This window comes from Amphiprion ocellaris, chromosome 22 (genome assembly GCF_022539595.1).
Source record: "Amphiprion ocellaris isolate individual 3 ecotype Okinawa chromosome 22, ASM2253959v1, whole genome shotgun sequence".
NCBI classification, from domain to species: domain Eukaryota; kingdom Metazoa; phylum Chordata; class Actinopteri; family Pomacentridae; genus Amphiprion; species Amphiprion ocellaris.
This window is the reverse complement of record NC_072787.1, coordinates 15,718,810-15,735,823: the sequence shown is the minus strand read 5'-3', so window position 1 is coordinate 15,735,823 and position 17,014 is coordinate 15,718,810. Positions and strand designations below refer to the sequence as shown.

Below are 17,014 nucleotides of genomic sequence, written 5' to 3'. Positions count from 1 at the left end.
TGTGTGTGAGTAGTGCATGTGTTTTTATAGAGGAGTACAACACGTGTATACATGTATGAGTGTATGTGTTGGCACGTAAACGCACAGGGGGTTGTGTGGATGTACATGTAGAGCCTGTGTGAAAGATGGGGATCTGTTTGTCATCACTTCATCACAGAGTGGACAAGAAGCCTCTGCAGCATAATGCAAAGTAAACTAGTAAAAAGCGCAATTATTAAGGACCTGTAGAAATGTCTGTGTTGGGTTCGATACTGTAAACTTGCCAGGTAACAGTCGCTAATTTCACATTTAAACTGGGGCTCTATGATATATTGTTTCAGCATCAACAATGCAATGCGTTCTTGTCCAATAGTCACATCGCCTTGTGAAGTAATGCAGATCAACTCACAGATATAATGCTGTACTTTCTCCCTGCTTAATACAACAAGAAAACCTGCACAGTCTACAAGATAAGTCTATCTAGTAGATCATATACTTTAAAAGTTCTTCAGTACACTGACTTTTTATAAATTTTATATAAAAAGATGCAGAGTTTGTTTACATGCACAATGAATGAGAATCAGAGAAACACTGCAGAGGAAGAATAAGCTGCAGTTTTTGGAAAACATTTCAGCTACAGAAAGGATGGCATTGGGCAAAAACAGGTACTCTGTCAGCAGCATCTTCTAATTCAATTCAAAATCAAAACTAATTTGGTTGACAATTTAAATTGGAAACTCAAAGCTCTGTATGACGAGTGCAAAGCCAGATCTGAATGCCATTCGAAGCAAACAACATTTTAGGATATATTTGACAGTGTAAAAACTGTATAAGAGAGGTTCAAAATGGCTTTTGTACCCAGCTTTTTAACAATTATATTTTATTTTTCTAATGCAGATGCAATCCACTTCAAAATGAATTGCTTCTAAATAGAGTTGTTCAAGTTATCTGGTGAAAATTCATGTATTTCTATAATGCAATACACTTGGTAAAAAAAATAAATGTCATAATGTCATTTGTTCCCCAATACTATGCAACCCTAATTCAAATTCAGTTTACTAAGAAGAATATCGTAATATCTCAGTGAGCACCTGTGTCTGATATTCACCATAGCATGAATCAGTGTAAATATCAGGTCATAAAGGCACATTCACACAGCAGGGAGCTGGTGCGCCACAGCAGGGCCAGTCTGAGCTTTAGCAGTGCTTAAGCCAACCTGAGATAATAACCAGGCTAAGCTTGAGAAGATTGAAAAGGCAACTGAGCTACAAACACTATTTAGGTCTTGAAGCTAAAAGGCGGTCACCTGCAGAGCAGCAAGTCCAGACCAAACTGTATCTTACTGACAAAAAGAACGTTGCATAAGCATGAATAAAATGGCTCACAAGGGTCCACTACGATCTGTTAACACTTTCCCAAAGAGAGAAAAAAACATGAGACAAGAAAGAAAAAATGCATTATTATGCAGTTTCCCTCTTTCTCACGCTAAATTACCTCCTATTTTTGGAGGCCGTAGAGGAAAAAGGCTTAATTCTTTGATTGCACCACTTACAATATGACAGATCTCATTAGCAAGTATTTCAGGTTCCAAACTAAATGTTTATTTTTCATACGCATCTGGTCTTGAAGAAAGCAGAACTTTCCAACACACATATGCACACACTTTGTAGACCGTGTTCACAGGCCCGTCAGCATGGAACTTTATCAGGTTTATATTTGGCCCACAGAATGGGCAGGGCATGGAGGCGGTTTGAGATATCGCAGGTCACCTTCTCTCATTGCATACTTTACCATAAAATGCATACGCGCAAACAAATGCACACATCTATAAATGAACACTGAGGACGGGGGAAGCCAAAAGCTGATCCATTCCAGGCCACCCACTCCAGAAACAGCCCAATCACTTCATGATAAATGAACATAGGCACAGTATAAAATATACAACGAAGCATTAAGCAAGATAAATACGCCAGGGTACAAAGAAAAGGGGACAGGCGGAAGGCGAGGAGTGTGAACCAGACTTGGGGAAAGGCTGAAAGACAGAGAGGAAACTGCTGAGTGAAAAGAAGGCGGAGAAAGACATGCTCATGTTTGCAGCGCAGATTCTGTCACCAGTGAGATTTAATATACCGTTTAATTATCCGACTGTGCATCTGTGCAAACACCCACATCCTGTGCTGCCTGAGCCTGAAATACACACCCGTGTGGACTTCAACAGTGAGAGGCCTGGTGCTCAGCAAACTATTGGAAAATAAGAAAATGCCAGGACAACAAAACATGCAAGTCGAGGCACCACAAAATGTGTGTGTGTGTGCGTGTGTGTGCAAATGATTAATGAGCAGAAGAAAGACGATGTTTGTCTAAGAGTTGTACTGCGGGCAGCGTGACGACGATGAAGGGAGAGATTGTGAGAAAGTTGGATGAAATGTATATTCAGAACTATCAAGCTGATCAGGGTGACCATGTGCCACTGCATCTTGGGTAAACAGGAGAGCATGACCGATTTAGGCCTATCACAGATATATCGGTAGTGGCATATATAACTGCTTATTTTTAAAGAACTTATTGTGGAAAACAAGCCTTGGGATAAGTTAAAAGTGGTGTCAGCACATAGTTTGCAGAACAGAGCACTCCAACTTTATTGTTTTTAATACTCTGAGCCAGGGCTGCACAGTGGCGTAGTGGTTAGCACTTTCGCCTTGCAGCAAGAAGGTCCCTGGTTCACGTCCCGGCTTTCCTGGGATCTTTCTGCATGGAGTTTGCATGTTCTCCCTGTGCATGCGTGGGTTTTCTCCGGGTACTCCGGCTTCCTCCCACAGTCCAAAAATATGCTGAGGTTAATTGATTATTCTAAATTGCCCGTAGGTGTGAATGTGTGAGTGCTTGTTTGTCTATATATGTAGCCCTGCGACAGACTGGCGACCTGTCTAGGGTGTCCCCTGCCTTCGCCCGAGTCAGCTGGGATAGGCTCCAGCCCGCCCCCCCCCGCGACCCTAGTGAGGATTAAGCGGTGTATAGATAATGGATGGATGGATACTCTGAGCCACACATGCAGCAGAGTAAACAGACGGCGGCATGTCAAATGGTGATCTTTACTGCTAACTAGATCATGAAATATGTTGTTGAAAAGCTATTGAGCAATGTGTCCATCTCTATCTCTCTAAGTAATGTGTATCACATTAGTTTTCTATATCGAAGCCCAGTCTCCCTATACATTATACATTAATAGGAGTCAAACTAATGCCAACGTGACATGATTAAATGTTCAGGAAACTAAACGCCAATAGCTTAAATTTAATAGCCTGCTTTCCCGCTAGATAAAGTTTCCACAGCTGCACCATTTGTGTCTTGACTTAGCAGTTACTAATTGTGACTATTACACATTAAGAGCAATATTTTGCTAAATTTTGCTAAAGTTGTTGCATAAATGTCACAGCTAGCTTGACAGAGTAGAGTAGTAGAGTAGAATTTAGTGAAGAGGACATTTTCCAATGAACTTCAATTGTGTTATTTTCTTTATACTACCTAAGATTAAATATAAATTCACCATTAGTGAATATTAAGCTAGTTAGAACAGAATATAGAATTAAACATGCAATTCAGGCCAGTTTGGCTCCAGTTCACGACACAAGCCGTCCCCACAAACCAGGAAGTTAGCCAGTTTCATAGCGGCTAAGGCTATGCTAAAAGCTAGCGGCTAAATTAGGAAGCAGCCACAGATTACCCTAAAACAGATTTTGACAAACAATAACTAATAATGCTTTTAAATATGGGCCTTAATGAGTAATAAAAGTGATAGAACAGAGAAAGATTAGAAACAGAAATGAAAAGCAGATAGACAAACTGATTAACCTCAATAAACTGAACGACTAGCAAACAGAGAACGTCGTAGTGTCAAGTGATGCTCTGACTTCATCTCTCCTGTTAGCATACATAATTAACTTTAGTAATTCTTAGCAATGAAGAAGTCTAGTGTTAATGATGAATTCCATACCATTAAACACTGTTAAAATATCTAGTTTAATGTATATTGGTTCTAGAAATCAGTTATCAGACTTCAGCAAACAATAATCAGCATCGGTATCGGTCCCTAATATTGGCCCATAAAATCCAGTCTCAGTCGGCCTCCTGTAAACAGGATGATGTGTGTGTGTCAGATTCAGATTCTGAGATGGAAATGAGAAGATAAAAAGGGGAATTTACATCTTCATGCTTAGTACTGACTAAACAGAGGCAGAGATTTGTGTCAGTCTGTGTGTGGCATGTGATCCGAAGGTGACAGATGGCGCTTGTCACAGCTTCAGCGGTCGCAAACCGTTTACCCAGGAGGCATTGCTCACCGGGTTTGTTTTGATGAGGAGGAGCACCAAAAGGAGATCACATTACCTCTCACTCATCGCCCTCACATGGCTCAGCCAGATCTTCCCCCCTCTTCCACTCTGCCTTTCTCTTTCCAGATTGTCTGTCTCATACATGAAGTACAATAAACACTGCGCCTGCTTTATTCACAAACACACTCCTGTGTTTCCGCAAAGATGAACACATATTTTGTTGCTTGTTCCCGCTCTTCTCGACTCTCAGTCCGATGCGCACACATTTCTCCTCGGGGTGTGTGGTCGCTTCCTGTGCACAGAGATCGCACTGACAGATGTGGAGTTAGTGGGGCAAGGGAGGACGGAGAATGGACTCGAGAGGGGTTGCATCTGCTACCCGAAGTGGAAAAATGTGGGACAAATTTTTAAAAAATGGGAGCAAGAGGTCAACCTCGAGGAAAGCTGTCCATACGCAGCTTCTGTTTTTACTCCCGTGCAGGTTACACTCTCAAACAGGCCCACATGCATAACGAAGCTGACACGGGTTATTTTAGGTGCCAGATAAGTGTTTCGCTGAAGATGGTGTGACTTTCATCTACATCAGTCATAACTGGAGCTCTTTGAAGTCGTCCTGATAGACAAGTGTCTGACACCGCACATGAGAGCGGCTTCTCTTACGAACACGTCCAAATTTAAATCCAGATTTTCGGCCTTTGAGTTATTATTAAGACGTTTATGGGAGCCATAAACAGTGATGATAAAGGATGCCGTCTTGTCTCGTGTTTGCTGTGTTGCATCTACAGCCACTTGAAAGTGTTCCGCAAACACTCGGAGCACTAAAGCATCCTGTAGATCATGTACTCATCACAAGAAAAGGTCTGCTCATGACCCTTCGTTTATGTTTAAGCAGCTGGGCCTCACAGCTTTCTTGCATCAGTACATGTGTGACGCGCAGCCAACAAGAATGTGTTAGTACAACCACTTTAGAAAAGCCCTTTGAATTATAGCATTTATTTTTTAAAATCAGGAAAACATCTTTTCACTCCAGATTGAGATTGTCTTTTGCCTTCTGAACAGGAAAGTCAGAATCAGGCCCCCTGGAGCTGCTGACCGTTCAAATGCTTGTTGAAGGATGCATCAGCAGGGTGGATGGTCCCCGTTTTAGTGATCTGAGGCCAAGATTTCCAGCTAAAAGATGCATTTCCAGCCAAGTTGTTGTAAACCGCTGCTTTGTCTGAATAAGGAAACCCTGAAACTGAATTGCATGAATTAATTTTAAGGATAGTTCCAGTCATCATGAGCGATTTCCTTTCAAAAACAACTTGTGGATTTGTACGCTATAATCACAGAACTAGATTGTACAAGTGGTCTCATCACTTTCCTTTATCTCTCGTTAATACAAAGATTTGTCTGAAAAAATGTGCAATTTCTAAACAAAGTTTGCTCGATCGACTCCACAACAGCAACCCACCGCTCTCTTTTTTGTTTATACTGCAAGCTTCATCTTTAGACAGCACCTCTCAGCAATGGCTCATGGTTACCCTCTCCTGCCTCATTTCAAGTCACTCAGCTGTACAAGAGGTTTATTTTTTCTGTCTGAAAATAGTTCCAATGTAAAGGATTAGAAAGTTTTCTTTTCTGGCATGTAAGTGCAAAAAATACTCACATCTTACAATAACAAAAACATCTGTCTTATGTGTCATTTATGTTGAAATCTCTGCAGAGCTATTTTCCAAGGAAGATGGGATTAACATTCACTTTGCCTGCAATTAGAGTGCAAAGACAAGAATTTCAAATATGTATAAATGGCAGGATGTTATCATAATCGAAGCGAATGTTTCATCCCCTGAGCCAGACAATAATCAATCTGTATTCGATCAAACACAACAAAAAGGCCGCTAATAAACCATATTAAGATTGACCCGTTTACAGTGTTAACTCTACAGGCTCTCACCCCTTTATGTTGATTGAAAAAGCAATGCTCGGTCTAATGCGCCCTTATTGCCTTAACATTAAATGTTCAACCAATTCAACCTAATGTTCTCAGCGTCTAAGTGGCCTTGCATGCTGTCTAGCTTTTGACCAGCAGTTCCCAAAGTCTGGGAGCCTCCAGGTCTCACTATCTGAAAGTGTAAAAGAGCACAATTTCCCAACCAGTCCCTTCACTAAAATTAGATATAATACGAGAAGGCTGATCATGCTGTAGACTAATAAAATTATTCTGCAAGCTCCCTCACAAGCTCCATGTGATGCTCAGCGTAAACATAGATGTCTCTCCATCAAGGTTTAACACACACTTTGGGCCTACAAACCCGCACTCGCACACATAGCCATAAACAAATACACACAAGCACACACGCAGTGTTTACGCTTGAAATTTATGAGGCATAATCTCCCCACATCTCACATATAAACAAACTCTGTAAAATGGAACACACTGTGATCGTCTGTGTGTGAGCGCTGTACGTGTTGGAGTCTGGGAAACCGTCTGAACGACACAGAGACGCATAACAGACGCACAAAGACACATGACAGCAATCAAGCCATTTCAGCAAATCCGTCACACATGAAACCTGATGCACAGAACACATAACTGGGGTAAAGAAAATTTAATTTAGAGATAAAGAGCGTCTCTGATCTCAGTCTAAGAAGCAATATAAAGTAACTGAACACTTAAAATGAGTGTCTGGCGTTAAGCTAGAAACAGGTTAGATAAGGAAGGCAAAGTGAGGCCACTGAGAGAAGCGATAGTTCAATGCTTGTCTCGTTTCATCCCTTTCTCTAAAGGGGGACACCAGAGACTTTAATTACCTGCACCTGTGAGCACACAAAGAGCCCCACCCACCAATCTGGCGGCAGACCACACCTTAGTTCCCACGGTAACCTAGTCAGGACCCCAACACACAACCCCCTCCCTCCTGTACACACAATGTACCGTACGCAGATGTGAAGAAGGGCATCAGCAAGAGGAAGAGGAGGGTCTACTCACATCTAGAGAGTCCTCGTTGACGATGATGAGGGACATGCCGTGTGTCACCAGGCGACAGGAGTAACCTGAGAAGCAGAAAGGGGGGATGGGAAAGAGATTAGATTTACTCGAACCCAAAACACAGGTGAAAAACTTGTCACATGCATGAGTGAAATTACAAAATCCTGCCTCACGCATAGCAATCTGAACCTGCCTTGTATCCCCATAGTAATCTTCTATGCACGCTTCAACTGTATCATGTATTAATTAAACACAGCAACAAAAAAAAAACAGCTAACTGACAATTATTTTAAAGCTAATACAGCTGTGGTGGATCAGGATGTTGGCTAATGCAGGATATCATTTCACTCGCGCACAGCTGTGTGAAACATGAAAAAGGGGGATCTGCAGGCTGTAGTCTCAAAGGATTTCCCAGCTTTTAAACTAAGAGCGACAAGTGTCTGCTCAGATTTAGTTTTTCCAAGTCTTGTTTTTCTTGGACATCTGCCACCGGCTTCCTCCTCGACTGCCAAGAAACCGAACATGCTCGTGTCACCGTGGTCCCCCTGTACCACGGCTACATAACGGCTACACAATTCACTTAGAGAATGGAGGCATGTCAGGCATCTCTCAGCCCAGATAATGCCTGCTATTCTCCAAGCTGTGACTTAATTAACTCCACAACTGCTGCAACAACTTCCCATCTTTTGCAGGATGGGCATAGTGTTACTTAAATGCTGCACCTATGTTGATTGCCGTCTCCTGCTTGTCTCCGGTGAGGACCCAGATCTTGATGTCAGCCCTCATCAGAGTGGCGATGGTTTCTGGGACGCCCGCCTGGAGACGGTCCTCTATGGCCGTAGCACCCAGCAGCATTAAGTTCTGTTCATGGAGGAAGAAAGAATTTGACATGCAGTTTCCAAAAAAAAAGGGAGCAAAAACAAAACATGGCACAAAATAGATAATCATATTTAAGCTACAATCTCAGCCGGGCATCACCAGCCTGTATGTGAGGACTCTTTCTCTCCGGAGAGCATCATCCACATCTAATTTGAGGATGATAGCGATGCCAGCAGATTCAGCCCAGTTGGGAAAGCACCTCATTCTGGACCTCTGTACCAACTCTGTTTCTTCGTGCCAAGAAGTAACCCATTACCTCCCCCCCACCACCTCCCCTGATATAATTTGTTCAGCATTTAAATGCATGTGTACCTTCATTAGACACACTTGGACACACACACACACACAAACAGACACACAAGTTAACACTGCTGTGTTGTTGATTCCAGTTTTATGGGGCTTTTGGCAGGCTGGTGCAGGTAATTACCCTTGTGGTCTCCCAGTCGGAGCTCCCCTCCTCCTCTTCCTGCTGCTTCCTCTTTTTTTTTTTTTTTTACCTCCTCACTTATTTTTCTCACCTCGAATCTCTCCTGTAAATTCTTGGTCTTCACACTTATCAGTTCAGCCCTTGACTGAAGTCTCCATTATCCTGTTATTTAACTTTTTCAAGCCTTCTGCAATGCTCTACCTTCACACAAGGACCAGTAAATATCTTTACATTATGATAAAACACGAATAACACACACACTTAAGATAAATCTAACTGTGTAATGCAATTTAAAGATGAGTAGTGAAGTGGGACCATAGTTGCTCTGGAGTCTGGAGTCAATGGAGCCACTCTGCCACCTGCTGGCAACCAAGAAATGTGTGTTTCTGAGTGTGCGACTTCAAGTGAAATGAATCTATCAATACTTTTATTCAATATAATGTTTGCTACAAAAAGGAATTTAAATATAAATAACTTGTCCACCCCAGAAAGTTCACCTATCAGTCAATGAGATTTCAAATTTTCCATTATAATGTCAATTTTTAACATTTTCAAATCTTATTATCAAATAATATTTGATAATAATTGATATTTGATAATATTTGATAATAATTATTATTTGATTTGAAATTTTTAACATTTTCAAATCTTATTTAGTGCTTTCCCATCATAATACAAATAAATACTAACACTACAACACACTAAACCGTGTTCTGACACATATAGCGATACTAACCCAGATTATCACACACAAAAAACAGACAACACTGCCTTGAAGTGCACAAAAAGACTTACCTAATTAGGTTAATTTACTCTTAAAACTGAGATTTTAAGATTTCAGGCTCTTTACTTTCACCAAAACATCAAGACAGATAAAGAGGTGGAGTGTTTACCTTTTCCAGTAGCTCATAAACCTCCTCCAGTTTCTGAGCGCGGTCTTTGAGTACGATGCTGACACGATTGTATTCCTTCAGCCACTCCTGGTAGGCGTCTTCCTCCAGGTCCACATACGCAAAACACAGCGTCCTCAGGCCTGAGTGGAAGGAGGGAGCAGGAGATGATCAAACACTCAGAGAAGAAATAGCTGTCTTCAAGAGGGAGTGAATAGTCCAGTGTTTTTATAGTGGAAAGCTAAAAAGCAGAAAGAAGGGAGAAAACCCAGGAAAAGGTGGTGCTGACTGATGGAATTTAAATCGCAACTAAAGTTTTAAGCCAAACACCAGTAATAACTGAATGTTAGTGAAATCAGAAATTCTAAGAATGTACATCTATTGGCTATCTGACTGGTTGTGTTACTGGACACATTCTGCATAACTTTTTGCTTAAGATTGCAGATGAAAGTCTTTCAGGTGATGACTAAATGAAATCATGAGTCAATGCTGCATAAGTCAACATCAGACTGCAAAATGCCTTTTTGTTCATGTTTCTAAGTTACTCCCAAAGCCATCAAAGCTATAATTTAAAGCTGAGAGAAGCAGTATTGTCTTGGCGTTACTAGGCAAAAAAATTCTCAGTAACCTCTCAATATATTGTAATTCAAGTGATCTTAGAGGAAACTAAAAGCCTGCCCCTCCTCCCAGCTCTGTGAAGAGGATTTCATCCAATCACAGAGCTTTTGACACAGATCCCATCAGGGAGCATAAAGAGCAGCAAAGCCCACTGTGGTAATAGGATGTGGTGACACAATAGGATCAGGAGGACTTTCACTCAGGAGGATGGGGCCTGTGTACTATGAAGAGCCACAAATGAAAGCTGACTTTTAGCTGGACTATTTTGGTGTGTTTGAAGCATGTAAATATGCCTGTGTTATCCAGTAGGATAGTAGTTTCTAATTCTGGTGTTTGTTGTCTAGATTTCCACCTACTGTAGCTTTAAATCTATACCTCTATATTTCTTACACATGAAAAAAAAACATCTTCAAATACGAGCAAACCAAAGCTAGAGAAGAGCTAATGCAGTTACCTAAAGTGGATGGGTACTGAAATAAACACAGAGAAAAACAGATGTCCACCGTACTAGTTCAGCTCCATTTTTCTCCCTTTTTTACCTCCTTACCTTCAGTGGCAAATTGTTCCAGATGAGCAACAGTTAAATCTTTGTACTGAGACGCCTCCGTCAGGCGCTCGAAAATAACATTATCCTGCAAAAAGAAAAGACAAAAAAAGAAATTCAGCATTAAATGAAAAATATGTCACAACGTTGGGAGTGCTGAGTGAAACCGATGATGAGATAAACATACAGCTCCTTTGCAGTACAGCCGTAGCCTCCCACTGGGCGTCCTGACCACCACAGACATGCGTTTGCGGTTACTGTGAAGAAATCAGTGGGTTTAGTTTCACCGCACAACAGTCATCTTTCAAGAGTTATTTACTGGCTGAGAAGAACATTAACGGGGAGGATTACCTGGAAAACTCCAGCACATTCAGGAGTTCATAGCTCATCTCGTTTCCTCTCTGAAAGACACAGAAAAAGAGTAAACTCCAGCCCAACAAGCAGCTATGATTCCAGAGAAATGTGAGCACTTACAGCGTCGATGATGACTGAATGTGGGGTCCGAGCTGTGAAGACGAAGCCGAGACCTTTGGCTCCTTTGACCAAGGCGCCTTCGTCTGGCGAGGAGGCCTGGTAGATGATCTGGTTGTCCTCCCTCTCTGGTACCACCGTGTGGCAAACCGCCATCATTGTCAGGAACTCACAGATCTGAGGTGATGTAAGCTGAACACACACAAACAGACAGCATGGACGTAACGTTTAACAGCAGCCTCTGATAGCGTCAAACAGAGAAACCTCAGAAAAGCCTTTGAGACACCTACATGGTTCTTCTCAATGTTTTGAATGAGAGTTGGGTCGTCAAACTCTGTAGAGTTGTGGCTGTTGGACGGAAGATTGCTGTAGGACACATGAGAGGACGTATTTTAGCTACCGTGCACAAAAATATGTTAGCATTATAATACAATTGCATGCTAAAACAAACAAAGTTTCTCTACATAAAGTCATTTCAGAAAACATGCCAAGCCAAACATGAAGAAAAGTATATTAGAAAGGGAAAGACGGATGAGAAGAGCAGGTGTCACTAACCTGAAGTCCTCCATTGAACGATCACAGTCAAGATCAGGGAAGTGGCTGCAGTTATGGATGAGGGTGAATCGCAGAAGGAGTCAGTTTAAAATCAGTTGATGAATTGATTAGTACATTTTATCAGGCATGCAAGAGTAAAATCAACGGAAGAACAGCCTAATTAAGTTAGTCTGAAACATGAATTAGTTGAACAGTAAGTGCATCTGGGGGCATTCTGAGCTCTTTCACTAGGATGCTAAGAGCCAAGAGGTAACAATTCATTTACGAAAGAGAAAACTAACCCGTATGTAATTCCCGCAATGGTACACTTCTTAAAGTGCATGACATTACAGGTTAGAGTTCCTGTCTTGTCGGAAAAGAGGTATTTCACCTGGAAAAGACAGATATGAACAGGGTTGACAGCAAACACATGAGTAATACAGCTTCCTTTTCTATATCCAGTGATAATAAGGATAATAAGAACTGACCTGGCCCAGTTCCTCGTTAAGATTGGACGTTCGAGCCATAGCTGGTGTGTCCGTCTCTGAGTAGTACATCTCTACATCCTGAGGAAAAAACACAACACAACCAAAGGCATCAGGGCCACTTAGAGTTCATACATATGAAGACGTGCATTACAGAATCTAGACGCTTCGTACCCAGTTGATGAAAAGCGCCTGTGTGAACTTTACCACCTCCAGAGTGACCAGCAGGCTGATGGGGATCAGGTTGTTGTACAGGATGATGAACGTCAGCAGGTTGTACGCAAAGTTCGTGGAGATGTCAGCTGATGTCACACACAAAACTTGCTCATTTAGTAAGCCTCAACCCATATTCTCCTTTACCGTAAGCAGATTCAAGCTGCAGGCCGTAAAGTGCGCTGTATTTTTCTATGTTCTCACCGGCTCGTGACAGGTACCAGCAGGCGTCTTCTGTGTGTACTTTGTTCCAGATGGCGGCGCCCACAGAGCTGACCAGCGCCATGACCAGCAGGATGCCAAACAGGACGAGGATTTGCATGTTGGTGACCCGCTCCACATTAGAACGCTTCAGCGGCGCCTTGGTAGAGTTCTAAGAGGTGAAACAAGTGAGAAATAAACACCAAATAAGCAACAATGCTGTCACTCCGGGGAGAAAAAGCTCAAATGTCAGGGCCTTTAAACTCTTCACTTCTACTAATTTAATTAGTCATACAAACATAGTAACACAAATCTGCTACTAAAAAGATTTTCATCAGTGTGTGTGGATTGCAATGTGTGAGCAATCCACACACAAAAAAGCACTGGGACTGAAGATTATTTCCTCCTCGGTTTGGATGGACTCCCAGTCATGAGTGTGTCACAGAGTGGAGTTAATTAAAGTCTCGAAACTTGTGCCACGAGGGTCAAAAAGAAGAAAGATTTTTCATTATAAAACAATCAGAAATTCCCTGCCAAATGCCTTTTTCCAGGATATTTTTTATGCGTCATACACAGCTTACTGATTTAACAGCACACTGTGGATTTACCTGCATCAGTTTAGAGTCGTGGCCGGTGTAGACGACGATTCCTACAACCCACTGAGTGTTCCTGAGCTGAGCGCCACGCAGCAACACCTGGTCTGGACCCAGAGGAGCTGGACTGAGGGAAAAGGCAGGTGATAAGTACAAAACCTGGTAAATGGAGGTAGACTTCTCAAGTTTATGCTCTGAGTATTTTTTTTCTTTTAAGTCATTTCTCAAGCTTTACTTGCTTGCTTTGTATGTTTATTACATAAAACCTTGTGTAAATTGTAATTTATTTAAAGAATTCAAATGTTTGCACATTAAAAAAAAAGTGTCTGTAATAACGGTAAACTCTGTACCTTTATATGATATATAAATGCTTTTATCCTGCTGTTCTGGCCACATCAGTCTTGCACAAAGTTACAATTTATATAGAACAGATAACAACAATAAGGAGTGCGGCGGATCACAAAACTCACAGTTTGGATTTTATCAGTGCTTTTGAGTCATGGATCAGATCATTATTTGAATTTTTAAAAATGAAAAAAGGGTGGAGGACAAATATTGTGTCTATTGGCTGCTTTTATTGTGTTCCATTCATGTGAACACACAACTGATTTGCAGTTGAAATTCTGCATCAAGATTTATGAGTATTCAGCACTGTTTGTTAGCAAGATTATATGAAAACTACAGAGCCTATTTTCATGCAACTTGATGTAGAGGTGGCCAATTCAATTTTGGTGAATCTTGATCCTCAAAAACTGCATGATAAGGCTTTAACCGTGGTGGAAGAGTGCACTCTCCAAGTGCCCTTTACCAAGCAGCAGCAGCAGCAGCACTGCATTTTAACGTTATGCTGATAAAACTTTCTAATTTATCCATGATTGACGTGTTTGCTGGATCCCTAACTGCTACTGTCAATCAACAACTGATGAGGCAAAAACTATTCATGTGTCTCACATCTGGTTCTCCAGTCGCAGAGTGCCATTGAAGTCGTACAGGTGTCTGTTTGGGCCTTCACACTCCAGACAACCGGACATCGCTATCAAATCCTCCAGAGTCTGAAGACCGGCTGTGAGTGAGAGACCCTGGAAAAACACAAGGAAAGCCAAGGAAGGTTTATTGACGGAGCCCATCTTAGAAAAGCAATGCTCATAAAACTAAATCAGATCAAACATGGACAAAACCAGAGATAGAAGGAGAACAAGAACTACAAGAAACACAATCAAGATGGAAAGTCCTACTGAGTGCAGAATCCATGCACTGAGAAATACGGCAAATGGAGTTTTTGTACCTGTCTGATCTTCAGGTTGGTTTCTCCATCCAGGTTAGAGGTCTCAGTGTAACACATGGCCTGCGGCTCACTGTGGAGACAAAGGCAAATTTAAAAAAAACTACTTTATCAATTTCCAAGGGAAACCAATCAATAGCAACTTAGAAAAAGGAAACATCAACTGAGAAATGGTTTTAAAATAGCTATTTCCAATCATAACAGTTATTATTATTATGAAGCATTTGGTAGTTAAAGCTTCTTAGATATTAACATTTGCTTTTTATACCTCATTTCATACCATTTCAAATTCAGTGCTTTGGGATTTTTTTGGACTGTTGATTAATTTTAACACAAAACTTTGTGTACAAGTAATTTAAAGTGAGAATTCTTCATATTTTAAAAGTAAATGAATTTCATTCTTAAAATCAAGTGTTAGTAGCTACAGTTGAAAATAGTTTAAGACAAATGACACACACACACACACACACACACACACACACACACACACACACACACACACACACACACACACACACACACACACACACACACACACACACAGAGTCTGACCTGGAGGACACAATGACCATGTCAGCTGGAAGATGTTGGCCATTGGTCACCTTCACTATGTCTCCTACTGCCACCTTGTGGGCATGATGCAGCAGCGCAACAGCACGGGGTAGAATACCAGGTGGGGCCGAAGAAAAAGAGGGGCGTTACAGCAGAGGGTAAGGGGGAGTTGTAGGGGTGAGAGAGGACAACAGAGAGAGAAAACAGCGGGAAGGTTAATCAGTGACCAGCAAGGATGCAGCCAACAGAGAGAAACCTGAGATAAGATGACAGTGAGACCTGCAGCGCATCGCTTTAACTGCTCTGATGAAAACTGCAACAGAGTCAGAGCGGAATAAGACACTAAGTTTGTAAGAATGTAGATATGAGAGAGAAGGAGAAGAGAAAAAATGTGCTCACAGTTCAACTCAGTTCAAGGACAGATGGTGCAGTGCTGCAGCCAATTTAAAAAACATATTATAAAGCAGTAGTTTTTTGAAAGACACTTTTCAAAAACAGAGAGAAAATGTTACTTTAAAAATGTCTGAGAAAAAGGACAACGCCTTTGAGCGGCCACAAAACCTCTGCGTTGCCTAATTTCATAGGAAGAAAAGTATTTGGTGACTTCAGTAAACTGATGCAGGAAAACATGTGGAGCTGATGTCATCTGAACAGACATAAGCTGAAGCACAATAGAATACCACTAGTTTTATGGGTGAGGGGACGAGGAGAAAGATCGACTCCAAGAAACACCCCAGTTCTCTGGAAAAATAACTGCAGCAATATCGATTTCTGAACACAGCTCTTCCTTGTAGGGCCTTCTTCAAGGCCAGCTGAACTTCTGCCAAAGCACCACCCAACTGATCCTATTCCATGGAATGAACAATCATGTATGAGCACAAGGGGAACTTTTTGTGTGTTTTATGGGTGTAAAAAAATGCCTTTGATGGCAATTAATGGTAGAAATCATAATGAGTTTTATGAGCGCAGAACTGAAGGCTTATAACAAGGTTAAAGCAGAAAATGAAGCATTCCAGGAGGACTACATGTTCCTACTTGTCATCAACAGAGGCATTAATGAGTTCCGAGGCAGCTGGAACAAATTCCTTCACCTGTCATGACACTGAGCAACAATGGGGATTAATTTCTGCAATACACGCTTGTCACCCACATAACAGTGACTCAAATTTGATGTGATTTGACCTGCTGGAGCAAAGCTGTACACAGCTGGACTCTGTTAATGAGTTCAACCGATTAGATGGCCAGATCTGAAGAAAACAGATGCACATTTAATACTGAAAACAATCCACAAAATTATACATAGCACTCATCTGGCATTCATCTGGCTCGGGTTACTGTGCTTCAGTTGAGATCACAATGGAAGGAAAAGTTGTGCATGAGTGTGTTTTTTACTCACTGAACTGAAAACCAACAGAGAAAATCTAACTTCTCAACATACAAGATATTCCTGTTTGAAATATTGGACAGTCCTAAAACTACACACACTTCATCTCACAAGAAAACATCAATATCTGCTAGACAAGTGTCTCTTTACTGTCAAGGATCCAAAGAACAGACAGACTCTGACCCAACAGACGTGGTAACTACAGTCAGGACACAAAAAAGGCACAAAAAATATTGGAAAACAATCTCAGACAAAATAAGTTCTTATTGCACAACAGGTGAGATGGAGGCAAAATGCTATCACATCTTTATCAAATCTGGCAGCAGTAAGAAAGATTAAATTTGCTCTAACAACAACATAATCCTGACTTCCTAATAGTGTCACTATCACTTTATTGTGTTAATGCTGTCATTTTTGCAGTATTTCACTCCTAACTGTGTAATGTTTTGTTAATAATTATCAGGATGTTATTTGTTTCATTTTCACATTTAATTACTACTTTTTCAGCACCGTTAGAGGAAATGCATCTTTAATCTGTACACTTCTTTCATTTTATGTCACTAATACCAATAAAATACAGTAAACTGAGTAGCAAAACTGACAGAGAGAGAGAGAGAAAGTAAAAGCACAGGTGTAAGTGAGCGAGGGTTGAAGTATGTG

The 17,014-nt window shown here is 41.2% G+C and overlaps 1 protein-coding gene across 8 annotated transcripts in view; it reads right to left on the bottom strand.

Moving 5' to 3' along the window:
* atp8a2 (ATPase phospholipid transporting 8A2) overlaps nucleotides 1-17,014 on the bottom strand; it is a 55,732-nt gene that overhangs the window by 25,690 nt on the left and 13,028 nt on the right. For 7 of the 8 annotated variants that reach the window (XR_004847517.2, XM_035949133.2, XM_035949195.2 and 4 more), the window contains 17 exons: nucleotides 14,971-15,044; nucleotides 14,422-14,491; nucleotides 14,088-14,215; nucleotides 13,152-13,263; nucleotides 12,547-12,715; nucleotides 12,304-12,431; nucleotides 12,133-12,210; nucleotides 11,947-12,035; nucleotides 11,666-11,710; nucleotides 11,401-11,476; nucleotides 11,114-11,302; nucleotides 10,991-11,040; nucleotides 10,827-10,896; nucleotides 10,643-10,727; nucleotides 9,481-9,620; nucleotides 8,004-8,142; nucleotides 7,282-7,346 (listed from right to left, as the gene is read on the bottom strand). Coding sequence is in view for 7 of the 8 variants with exons in the window: in XM_035949133.2 (XP_035805026.2) it covers nucleotides 7,282-7,346; nucleotides 8,004-8,142; nucleotides 9,481-9,620; nucleotides 10,643-10,727; nucleotides 10,827-10,896; nucleotides 10,991-11,040; nucleotides 11,114-11,302; nucleotides 11,401-11,476; nucleotides 11,666-11,710; nucleotides 11,947-12,035; nucleotides 12,133-12,210; nucleotides 12,304-12,431; nucleotides 12,547-12,715; nucleotides 13,152-13,263; nucleotides 14,088-14,215; nucleotides 14,422-14,491; nucleotides 14,971-15,044 (1,707 nt within the window). In the remaining variant the exon portion in view is untranslated. The remainder of the gene's footprint in view (nucleotides 1-7,281; nucleotides 7,347-8,003; nucleotides 8,143-9,480; nucleotides 9,621-10,642; nucleotides 10,728-10,826; nucleotides 10,897-10,990; nucleotides 11,041-11,113; nucleotides 11,303-11,400; nucleotides 11,477-11,665; nucleotides 11,711-11,946; nucleotides 12,036-12,132; nucleotides 12,211-12,303; nucleotides 12,432-12,546; nucleotides 12,716-13,151; nucleotides 13,264-14,087; nucleotides 14,216-14,421; nucleotides 14,492-14,970; nucleotides 15,045-17,014) is intronic. The other variant, XM_035949234.2, reaches the window with a different exon arrangement.